General features: G+C 48.5%; 1 protein-coding gene across 6 annotated transcripts in view; it reads left to right on the top strand.

Moving 5' to 3' along the window:
* ENO4 (enolase 4) overlaps positions 1 to 12778 on the top strand; it is a 194885-nt gene that overhangs the window by 63045 nt on the left and 119062 nt on the right. For all 6 annotated transcript variants that reach the window (XR_014444683.1, XM_083149950.1, XM_083149951.1 and 3 more), the window contains one exon: positions 5997 to 6166. Coding sequence is in view for 5 of the 6 variants with exons in the window: in XM_083149950.1 (XP_083006076.1) it covers positions 5997 to 6166 (170 nt within the window). In the remaining variant the exon portion in view is untranslated. The remainder of the gene's footprint in view (positions 1 to 5996; positions 6167 to 12778) is intronic.

Raw genomic sequence — 12778 nt, 5'->3', positions numbered from 1 at the left:
GGTATTATATATTACATGGTGTAGTATAGTATGCCCAGGTATTATATATTACATGGTGTAGTATAGTATGCCCAGGTATTATATATTACATGGTGTAGTATAGTATGCCCAGGTATTATATATTACATGGTGCAGTATAGTATGTCCAGGTATTATATATTACATGGTGCAGTATAGTATGTCCAGGTATTATATATTACATGGTGCAATATAGTATGCCCAGGTATTATATACAGATGGGTCTTGTCCCATCTTTGCAGGGGATGGCGCTGGCGTCGCCAGCCGCCATCCCCCGCCAGCGGCATGGCGATGGTGAGAAGGGGACGCGCGCGCACGAGCGGCGCGCGCGTCCCCTTCCGACGGCGCTTCGATCCGCTCCCCCGGGTCCCCGCCGGCTTGCCGGCGGTAACCCGGGGTCCCCGCCGCCTGCCCGCACCCCCCCCTAACCCTGTCCGTCTCCCTGAGGCGGAGACGGACAGGGTTTCCGTCGCGCTAGCGACGGAGACTGAGACGCGCGTGCGCGTGAGACGCACGCGCGTCTCAGTCTCCTCGCTGGCGAGGCTGCTGGCGGGTCGCCAGCGCGTACGTTCTGGCGACCCGCCAGCAAGGATGGGACAAGACCCATCTGTATTACATGGTGTAGTATAATGTGCCCAGGTATTATATATTACATGGTGCAGTATAGTATGACCAGGTATTATATATTACATGGTGTAGTATAATGTGCCCAGGTATTATATATTACATGGTGCAGTATAGTATGACCAGGTATTACAGATGGGTCTTGTCCCATCCTTGCTGGCGGGTCGCCAGAACGTACGCGCTGGCGACCCGCCAGCAGCCTCGCCAGCGAGGAGACTGAGACGCGCGTGCGTCTCACGCGCACGCGCGTCTCAGTCTCCGTCGCTAGCGCGACGGAAACCCTGTCCGTCTCCGCCTCAGGGAGACGGACAGGGTTAGGGGGGGGTGCGGGCAGGCGGCGGGGACCCCGGGTTACCGCCGGCAAGCCGGTGGGGACCCGGGGGAACGGATCGAAGCGCCGTCGGAAGGGGACGCGCGCGCCGCTCGTGCGCGCGCGTCCCCTTCTCACCATCGCCATGGCGCTGGCGGGGGATGGCGGCTGGCGACGCCAGCGCCATCCCCTGCAAAGATGGGACAAGACCCATCTGTATATATTACATTGTGTAGTATAGTATGCCCAGGTATTATATATTACATGGTGTAGTATAGTATGCCAAGGTATTATGTATTACATGGTGTAGTATAGTATGACCAGGTATTATATATTACATGGTGCAGTATAGTATGCCCAGGTATTATATATTACATGGTATAGTATAGTATGCCCAGGTATTATATATTACATGGTGCAGTATAGTATGTCCAGGTATTATATTATATATTACATGGTGCAGTATGGTATGTCCAGGTAGTATATTATATATTACATGGTGCAGTATGGTATGTCCAGGTATTATATTATATATTACATGGTGCAGTATAGTATGTCCAGGTATTATATTATATATTACATGGTGCAGTATAGAATGCCCAGGTATTATATATTACATGGTGCAGTATAGTATGTCCAGGTATTATATTATATGGTGCAGTATAGTATGCCCAGGTATTATATTATATATTACCTGGTGCAGTATGGTATGTCCAGGTATATTATATATATAAAAAAAAAAAAAAAAAAAGTTTGGTACCGTGTTAGCCAGTTGATAAGAAAAGTTTTATTGTTCCTCAGTGAGAAAAACAAAATAGCAATCTAGCAAATATGATACCTTTTAATGGCTAACAAAAATAAATGTTGTTAAAATGCAAGCTTTCGAGACTTCTTAGGTCTCTTCCTCAGGCATGGTATAACATGGGCCCTTATTCTAATCGGCTCGGTACGGCCCGCGTGCGGCCGTACCGCCGATGTTTTCTCTCTGCACATGCGCAGAGGTCACTCTGCGCATGTGCAGGGGAATTCTCCGTGTTAAAAATTTAGACGCCGCAAAGGGGGCGTATAGGGGCGTGAGGGGCTTCATCCCCTCATTTCCCTATGTGTACGCCCCGCGTTTCATGGGCGTTCCCATGCAAACGCGGGGCGTACGCATGGTAATGAGGGCATGACGCCACTCATGGGGGCGGAAAGCTGACGTCGCCGGATGTCAGCTTTCAGCCCCCATACAAGCTACCACACGGACGATTGTCCGTGTGGTCTCAGCTTGCGGGAGCTGCCGCGGCGTGCGGTCCTGCCTTCGATGGTCGTCGACCATCGAATGCAGGGGGCAGCTCCCAGCATGGTGGAGGCGTACGCCTCCACCATTTTCGTGCGGTTCGCCAGCCGTCCGTGTACGGACGGCCGTGGCGAACCGTATGGTGGGCGGGGATTCGTCTGGTGCGGTCGGAGCCGCATATGCGGCTCGACCGCACCAACCAGAATAAGGGCCAAGGTGTGTGAAGAACCACATATATACACAGCAGAGTAGGAACAAGATGTGATAGATGGACATTCTTAAGATCAAAACAAAATAACAGAATGAGCTTGTAAATTGAGTCCTTAATTAGTTTGTAGATAAGTAGTGTGAAAGTTTTATTGTCTCTAAGTTGATGACAGACCAGAGTTAGAGCTCTGATGCCCTCACTCTCTCTGGGCCAGATTCCTCAGATGTTGTAGTGGGCCATAAATCCCTCGGATAGATTCAGTCCTGTGTTAAGGGTGTCAAACGTTGTCATTAATTTGTATTCCCAGACCCTCCTGTCTCTTTGTGATTTGAAATTTCCTTTTAGTATAATCACTTTCATATGATCCTGATTGTGTCCTGGGCTGCAGAAATGTTTGGCCACAGGAAAGTGTGTCTTTTTTTCCTTTATTGTGTGGCGATGGGACCTCATCCTTGCCTTAAGTTTTTGTCCTGTTTCTCCAACATACAGACCCCCAATAGGACATTTGGTGCACAGAATCAGGTACACTACATTGGTAGTAGAACATGTGAATGTCCCTGGGATCTTATAGTCCTGTTGTGTGTTGGGGATCCGTACACTGTCTGTAGTGAGGATATGGGCACAGGTTTTGCAGCTCCTTACATTGCAGGGATAGGTTCCTCTTTGTGTAATGGATGGCAGTGAACTTCGGATTATAATATTTTTCAGGTTTGCAGGTTGTCGGTAACATAGTAGTGGAGGGTCTGGGAATATTGTTTTCAGGCGGTCATCTTTGTGTATGATGTGATGTAGTTTTTTTGCAGTTTTTCTTAGCACCTCAAGCTGTGGGTTGTAGGTGACTACCAGAGGTACACGGTTATTTCTTTCTCTTTCTATTTCTTTATATTGGAGAAGTTGATTTCTGGGTATCCTGATGGCTCTGATAATCTGATCGTTGATTGATGTGGGATGATATCCCTGATTTAAAAAGGTCCCTTTAAGTTGTTTTAAGTGGACATCTCTATCTGCTGGGCTGGAGCAGATGCGATGATATCTGATGGCCTGGCTGTAGATAATGGATTTTTTGATGTGTTTCGGGTGGAAGCTGTCCCATCTGAGGTATGAAGGCCGATCCACGGGTTTTCGGTATAGGGTTGTCTGTATTGCGTTGTTTTGAATTGTTATAGTGGTGTCAAGGAAGTTTATCTCGGTATATGAGTAATTCATTGTCAGGTTTATTGTTGGATGAAATCTGTTAAATTTTTCATGGAAATGTATGAGTTCTTGTTCAGAATCAGTCCAGATGATCAGGATATCATCGATGTAACGGAAGTAAGCCAAGGGTTTGATTGAGCAGGATGCCAAGAAGTCACTCTCGAGTTTTGCCATGAACAGATTGGCGTATTGCGGTGCCATTTTACTGCCCATGGTGGTCCCCGTGCGCTGTAGAAATATTTCTTTGCCAAAGGAAATAAATCTGCTGTACATTTCTGACCATCTATGGCTATCAATTGAGTGAACTCAGCAACTTCCACGTCATACATCTGTTGTGGGCATTGTCAGAGTGAACACCCATATTGTTCGCACATATACACAGTTGTTGGTTTGTTTTGTTATTGCTGCAGCCAGACAGTAAATGATAAGGTGTTTCGGAGTGTTATTGATACATAAATGATGTGTGTCTGTGTTTTTGTACTTGTGTCTGTTTCTCTGCCCAGTCGCATGTGGGAATAGTACAGCTAAATTGCTATATTAAATTTGCGATAACAGACTCAATTCAACACCTCTACTCCGAGCACACAATGTTATAAATTTGCTGTCAGACCTTAACGGTATAAATACCTATAATTGTTGATCCATCAGCATTTGTTACAAACTTTACTACAGCCACACATTAAATGTCAAACGGTTGCTGAGCGTCATTGATATATAAATGATATGTGCCTGCCTTCGTGTATATCTGTATTTTTTGTCCGTGTTTTTTTGCCCGGTCGCATGTGAAGATATTGCAGCTAATTGCTATGTTAATGGGCTACAACAGACTAAATTAAATACCTCTACTCCGAGCACACACTTTTATAAATCTGCTGCCAGACACTAACGGTATAAATACCTATATTTGTTGATCCATCAACCTGTGTCGGAAATTTTACCTTAACCTCCTTTTTCCAAACCCTCCCCCTTTTCCCCACCCCCCCTTTTCCTTTTTTTCTTTTATCTCAATTTTCCGTGCTAAGAGAGACTTTCTGGTGACGAATTTCAACCCTGCAATGCTCCGGTATCAGGGCTGACCTAACACCACTTACAGAAGTGTCCTCTTCTCACTTGCTATTTTTCCATCAGTGCATCTAACTCTTCTCTCACCCCCCTCCGCTCATTTTTATGAAGAAGGTGGGTAGCAGAAAGAGTTGATTCTAACTCACTGTACTTTTCTCTTTCCCATCCCTGTAAGGATACCTGCGTGAGTTACAATACTTATATGTTTTTTATAACATACGGCTAACTACCATCTAGGGCAGTGTTTTTCAACCACTGTGCCGTGGCACACTAGTGTGCCTTCAGCTGCTCTCAAGTGTGCCCCCAGATCTAGAGGTGCCCAGACCAGATTACAGCTACCACCAGTTCAACTGTTATTTACTGGTCTCTTTTTTCATGTAAAGGGCCAATGTATTTTAGTTTTGTTACCTGTGGGGACCAGTGTGATTGTTTTTTTATATGGAGGCAAATAGGTTTGGATTTTTCCTGTGGGGGCAATGTGTTTTGCCCTGTGGGGATCTCATGGTGTGCCTTGGCAATTTGAAAATCTTATTTAGTGTTGAGCAAGGTAAAAAGGTTGAAAATCACTGATCTAGGGGCATATTGTATGTGACTCTCTGTATTGCATTTTCAAACTTAATTAATAATACTTTCAAATATATACAGATAAGTCACATACTATGGAGTTGTCATCAGCTTTCCTATTGAAGGATTTAAAAAGTAAAGTTGCATAATTAATGCTACATATTTATTTAAAATAACACCACCAATTGCCACTGCTTTAGATGCGATTACATGGTAACATATCAGTGGCCATTTTTTGTTCACACGAAAATATTTTAAATATTTAAATTGCTGTTTAACTCTTCATGGCTAATTATGCTTCATATGATTCTATAGAGTTATCACTATTTTAGATTAATCGGAATTAAAAGTTAAGTTTTAACTCAGTCATTAAACATCATTTCTAACAAATTAAAAGTGTGCCTCCAAAAGGAATCCTTTCTGCGGACGGCTGCCCACTCTCTGTGCACCACCGTCTCTCTTCCCTTTAAGCATAAATAAATAATGTCAACCTTTTGACTGTTGACCTTGCCCATGTCGACCTAATGCTTATGTCAACCTAATGACCTGTCGACGTAAAGCCATGTAGACCTTTCCCCATGTCTACCTAATGGTGTGGACCATCATGCTGTAGACCTAATGACCGTATCCCGTATAGTATATCCTATCATTATAATCATCTTGGTGGTTTCTTTCTACTTCATTAGATTTATTATTATATTACAAATATATCCCTAAATGCGCTACAATCTCCGCAGGTAAACCGTGCGCTGAATCAGAGAAGCCACTTCCTCCGATGGAGCCTCCTGAGCCGGCCACTAGGGGCAGTATTGCGATTAGTGCAGTATCATTGGCTGTGGCTGAATGTGGGGCGGTCCTCAGCAGTACCCCTCTCTACTCCTATATCTCTGCATTGAAGCACCAGCAGGTACTGTGTGACTGATGTGTTCCCTGTGCATGATTGTGACATATGTGATCCACATATTGCTATAGCGATGTAATTGGGTGGTGATGAGCAGATCCCGAGGAGTCTGCGTCCTGATGCGCAGTGTACCGATGTTTGTTATCATAGCCCCAGTATTACATTGGACTGTTTGTGACACTTTGATGCCATGTGGGGGCAGGGAAAGGGAAGCAACCGCATCCGTTCATGAATCTCGAGGTGTGATGCCATCATTTAGGGGAGAGGAGGGGAAGAGATCTCATACAATGATCTGTGATTGGCAGATGCATGTGAGCTGCAAACCTTCCGATGATCAGTGAGTGATCTGATGTTGCATCCAAGACGCTAAGTCAGATCCTTATTGCAGTGTAATAGACGCCTCCTGCTGCATCACCATACAGCGCTATCACTGCTGCTACCAAGGAAGGGTACAGCCCCAGCCACATGTGACTCAGGCCCCTGTGATGTGTATAGTAGGGTACAGGTATAGGGGCTGGGTGTAATAGACGCCTCCTGCTGCATCACCATACAGCGCTATCACTGCTGCTACCAAGGAAGGATACAGCCCCAGCCACATCTGACTCAGGCCCCTGTGATGTGTATAGTAGGGTACAGGTATAGGGGCTGTGTGTAATAGACGCCTCCTGCTGCATCACCATACAGCGCTATCACTGCTACTACCAAGGACGGATACAGCCCCAGCCACATGTGACTCAGGTCTCTGTGATGTGTATAGTAGGGTACAGGTATAGGGACTGTGTGTAATAGACGCCTCCTGCTGCATCACCATACAGCGCTATCACTGCTGCTACCAAGGAAGGATACAGCCCCAGCCACATGTGACTCAGGTCCCTGTGATGTATATAGTAGGGTACAGGTATAGGGGCTGTGTGTCCTCCTGCTGCCTCACCATACAGCGCTATTACTGCTGCTACCAAGGAAGGATACAGCCCCAGCCACATGTGACTCAGGTCCCTGTGATGTGTATAGTAGGGTACAGGTATAGGGACTGTGTGTAATAGACGCCTCCTGCTGCATCACCATACAGCGCTATTACTGCTGCTACCAAGGAAGGATACAGCCCCAGCCACATGTGACTCAGGTCCCTGTGATGTGTATAGTAGGGTACAGGTATAGGGACTGTGTGTAATAGACGCCTCCTGCTGCATCACCATACAGCGCTATTACTGCTGCTACCAAGGAAGGATACAGCCCCAGCCACATGTGACTCAGGTCCCTGTGATGTGTATAGTAGGGTACAGGTATAGGGGCTGTGTGTAATAGACGCCTCCTGCTGCATCACCATACAGCGCTATCACTGCTGCTACCAAGGAAGGATACAGCCCCAGCCACATCTGACTCAGGCCCCTGTGATGTGTATAGTAGGGTACAGGTATAGGGGGCTGTGTGTAATAGACGCCTCCTGCTGCATCACCATACAGCGCTATCACTGCTGCTACCAAGGAAGGATACAGCCCCAGCCACATGTGACTCAGGTCCCTGTGATGTGTATAGTAGGGTACAGGTATAGGGGGCTGTGTGTAATAGACGCCTCCTGCTGCATTACCATACAGCGCTATCACTGCTGCTACCAAGGAAGGATACAGCCCCAGCCACATGTGACTCAGGTCCCTGTGATGTGTATAGTAGGGTACAGGTATAGGGGGCTGTGTGTAATAGAAGCCTCCTGCTGCATCACCATACAGCGCTATCACTGCTAATACCAAGGAAGGATACAGCCCCAGCCACATGTGACTCAGGCCCCTGTGATGTGTATAGTAGGGTACAGGTATAGGGGCTGTGTGTAATAGACGCCTCCTGCTGCATCACCATACAGCGCTATCACTGCTGCTACCAAGGAAGGATACAGCCCCAGCCACATGTGACTCAGGTCCCTGTGATGTATATAGTAGGGTACAGGTATAGGGGCTGTGTGTAATAGACGCCTCCTGCTGCATCACCATACAGCGCTATCACTGCTGCTACCAAGGAAGGATACAGCCCCAGCCACATCTGACTCAGGCCCCTGTGATGTGTATAGTAGGGTACAGGTATAGGGGCTGTGTGTAATAGACGCCTCCTGCTGCATCACCATACAGCGCTATCACTGCTGCTACCAAGGAAGGATACAGCCCCAGCCACATGTGACTCAGGTCCCTGTGATGTGTATAGTAGGGTACAGGTATAGGGGCTGTGTGTAATAGACGCCTCCTGCTGCATCACCATACAGCGCTATCACTGCTGCTACCAAGGAAGGACACAGCCCCAGCCACATGTGACTCAGGTCCCTGTGATGTGTATAGTAGTATACAGGTATAGGGGCTGTGTGTAATAGACGCCTCCTGCTGCATCACCATACAGCACTATCACTGCTGCTACCAAGGAAGGATACAGCCCCAGCCACATGTGACTCAGGCCCCTGTGATGTGTATAGTAGGGTACAGGTATAGGGGGCTGTGTGTAATAGACGCCTCCTGCTGCATCACCATACAGCGCTGTCACTGCTGCTACCAAGGAAGGATACAGCCCCAGCCACATCTGACTCAGGCCCCTGTGATGTGTATAGTAGGGTACAGGTGTAGGGGGCTGTGTGTAATAGACGCCTCCTGCTGCAACACCATACAGCGCTATCACTGCTGCTACCAAGGAAGGATACAGCCCCAGCCACATGTGACTCAGGCCCCTGTGATGTGTATAGTAGGGTACAGGTATAGGGGCTGTGTGTAATAGACGCCTCCTGCTGCATCACCATACAGCGCTATCACTGCTGCTACCAAGGAAGGATACAGCCCCAGCCACATGTGACTCAGGTCCCTGTGATGTGTATAGTAGGGTACAGGTATAGGGGCTGTGTGTAATAGACGCCTCCTGCTGCATCACCATACAGCGCTATCACTGCTACTACCAAGGACGGATACAGCCCCAGCCACATGTGACTCAGGCCCCTGTGATGTGTATAGTAGGGTACAGATATAGGGGCTGTGTGTAATAGACGCCTCCTGCTGCATCACCATACAGAGCTATCACTGCTGCTACCAAGGAAGGATACAGCCCCAGCCACATGTGACTCAGGCACCTGTGATGTGTATAGTAGTGTACAGATATAGGGGCTTTGTGTAATAGACGCCTCCTGCTGCATCACCATACAGTGCTATCACTGCTGCTACCAAGGAAGGATACAGCCCCAGCCACATCTGACTCAGACCCCTGTGATGTGTATAGTAGTGTACAGATATAGGGGCTTTGTGTAATAGACGCCTCCTGCTGCATCACCATACAGTGCTATCACTGCTGCTACCAAGGAAGGATACAGCCCCAGCCACATCTGACTCAGACCCCTGTGATGTGTATAGTAGGGTACAGGTATAGGGGCTGTGTGTAATAGACGCCTCCTGCTGCATCACCATACAGTGCTATCACTGCTGCTACCAAGGAAGGATACAGCCCCAGCCACATGTGACTCAGGTCCCTGTGATGTGTATAGTAGGGTACAGATATAGGGGCTGTGTGTAATAGACGCCTCCTGCTGCATCACCATACAGCGCTATCACTGCTGCTACCAAGGAAGGATACAGCCCCAGCCACATGTGACTCAGGTCCCTGTGATGTGTATAGTAGGGTACAGGTATAGGGGGCTGTGTGTAATAGATGCCTCCTGCTGCATCACCATACAGTACTATCACTGCTGCTACCAAGGAAGGATACAGTCCCAGCCACATGTGACTCAGGCCCCTGTGATGTGTATAGTAGGGTACAGGTATAGGGGCTGTGTGTAATAGACGCCTCCTGCTGCATCACCATACAGTGCTATCACTGCTGCTACCAAGGAAGGATACAGCCCCAGCCACATGTGACTCAGGTCTCTGTGATGTATATAGTAGGGTACAGGTATAGGGGCTGTGTGTAATAGACGCCTCCTGCTGCATCACCATACAGCGCTATCACTGCTGCTACCAAGGAAGGATACAGCCCCAGCCACATCTGACTCAGACCCCTGTGATGTGTATAGTAGGGTACAGGTATAGGGGCTGTGTGTAATAGACGCCTCCTGCTGCATCACCATACAGTGCTATCACTGCTGCTACCAAGGAAGGATACAGCCCCAGCCACATGTGACTCAGGTCTCTGTGATGTATATAGTAGGGTACAGGTATAGGGGCTGTGTGTAATAGACGCCTCCTGCTGCATCACCATACAGCGCTATCACTGCTGCTACCAAGGAAGGATACAGCCCCAGCCACATGTGACTCAGGCCCCTGTGATGTGTATAGTAGGGTACAGGTATAGGGGCTGTGTGTAATAGACGCCTCCTGCTGCATCACCATACAGCGCTATCACTGCTACTACCAAGGAAGGATACAGCCCCAGCCACATGTGACTCAGGCCCCTGTGATGTGTATAGTATGGTACAGGTATAGGGGCTGTGTGTAATAGACGCCTCCTGCTGCATCACCATACAGCACTATCACTGCTGCTACCAAGGAAGGATACAGCCCCAGCCACATCTTACTCAGGCCCCTGTGATGTGTATAGTAGGGTACAGGTATAGGGGCTGTGTGTAATAGACGCCTCATGCTGCATCACCATACAGCGCTATCACTGCTGTTACCAAGGAAGGATACAGCCCCAGCCACATGTGACTCAGGCCCCTGTGATGTGTATAGTAGGGTACAGGTATAGGGGCTGTGTGTAATAGACGCCTCCTGCTGCATCACCATACAGTGCTATCACTGCTGCTACCAAGGAAGGGTAAAGCCCCAGCCACATCTGACTCAGGTCCCTGGATGTATATAGTAGGGTACAGGTGTAGGGGCTGTGTGTAATAGACGCCTCCTGCTGCATCACCATACAGCGCTATCACTGCTGTTACCAAGGAAGGATACAGCCCCAGCCACATGTGACTCAGGTCTCTGTGATGTGTATAGTAGGGTACAGGTATAGGGGCTGTGTGTAATAGACGCCTCCTGCTGCATCACCATACAGCGCTATCACTGCTGCTACCAAGGAAGGATACAGCCCCAGCCACATGTGACTCAGGCCCCTGTGATGTGTATAGTAGGGTACAGGTATAGGGGCTGTGTGTAATAGACGCCTCCTGCTGCATCACCATACAGCGCTATCACTGCTGCTACCAAGGACGGATACAGCCCCAGCCAGATCTGACTCAGGTCCCTGTGATGTGTATAGTAGGGTACAGGTATAGGGGCTGTGTGTAATAGACGCCTCCTGCTGCATCACCATACAGTACTATCACTGCTGCTACCAAGGAAGGATACAGCCCCAGCCACATGTGACTCAGGCCCCTGTGATGTGTATAGTAGGGTACAGGTATAGGGGCTGTGTGTAATAGACGCCTCCTGCTGCATTACCATACAGCGCTATCACTGCTGCTACCATGGAAGGATACAGCCCCAGCCACATGTGACTCAGGTCCCTGTGATGTGTATAGTAGGGTACAGGTATAGGGGCTGTGTGTAATAGACGCCTCCTGCTGCATCACCATACAGCGCTATCACTGCTGCTACCAAGGAAGGATACAGCCCCAGCCACATGTGACTCAGGCCCCTGTAATGTGTATAGTAGGGTACAGGTATAGGGGGCTGTGTGTAATAGAAGCCTCCTGCTGCATCACCATACAGCGCTATCACTGCTAATACCAAGGAAGGATACAGCCCCAGCCACATGTGACTCAGGCCCCTGTGATGTGTATAGTAGGGTACAGGTATAGGGGCTGTGTGTAATAGACGCCTCCTGCTGCATCACCATACAGCGCTATCACTGCTGCTACCAAGGAAGGATACAGCCCCAGCCACATGTGACTCAGGTCCCTGTGATGTATATAGTAGGGTACAGGTATAGGGGCTGTGTGTAATAGACGCCTCCTGCTGCATCACCATACAGCGCTATCACTGCTGCTACCAAGGAAGGATACAGCCCCAGCCACATCTGACTCAGGCCCCTGTGATGTGTATAGTAGGGTACAGGTATAGGGGCTGTGTGTAATAGACGCCTCCTGCTGCATCACCATACAGCGCTATCACTGCTGCTACCAAGGAAGGATACAGCCCCAGCCACATGTGACTCAGGTCCCTGTGATGTATATAGTAGGGTACAGGTATAGGGGCTGTGTGTAATAGACGCCTCCTGCTGCATCACCATACAGCGCTATCACTGCTGCTACCAATGAAGGATACAGCCCCAGCCACATCTGACTCAGGCCCCTGTGATGTGTATAGTAGGGTACAGGTATAGGGGCTGTGTGTAATAGACGCCTCCTGCTGCATCACCATACAGCGCTATCACTGCTGCTACCAAGGAAGGATACAGCCCCAGCCACATGTGACTCAGGTCCCTGTGATGTATATAGTAGGGTACAGGTATAGGGGCTGTGTGTAATAGACGCCTCCTGCTGCATCACCATACAGCGCTATCACTGCTGCTACCAAGGAAGGATACAGCCCCAGCCACATCTGACTCAGGCCCCTGTGATGTGTATAGTAGGGTACAGGTATAGGGGCTGTGTGTAATAGACGCCTCCTGCTGCATCACCATACAGCGCTATCACTGCTGCTACCAAGGAAGGATACAGCCCCAGCC

This window comes from Crinia signifera, chromosome 6, assembly GCF_055691185.1.
Source record: "Crinia signifera chromosome 6, ASM5569118v1, whole genome shotgun sequence".
Taxonomy (NCBI): Eukaryota; Metazoa; Chordata; class Amphibia; order Anura; family Myobatrachidae; genus Crinia; species Crinia signifera.
Note: the sequence above shows the minus strand (reverse complement) of the source record. Positions and strands in the feature narration are given on the sequence as shown.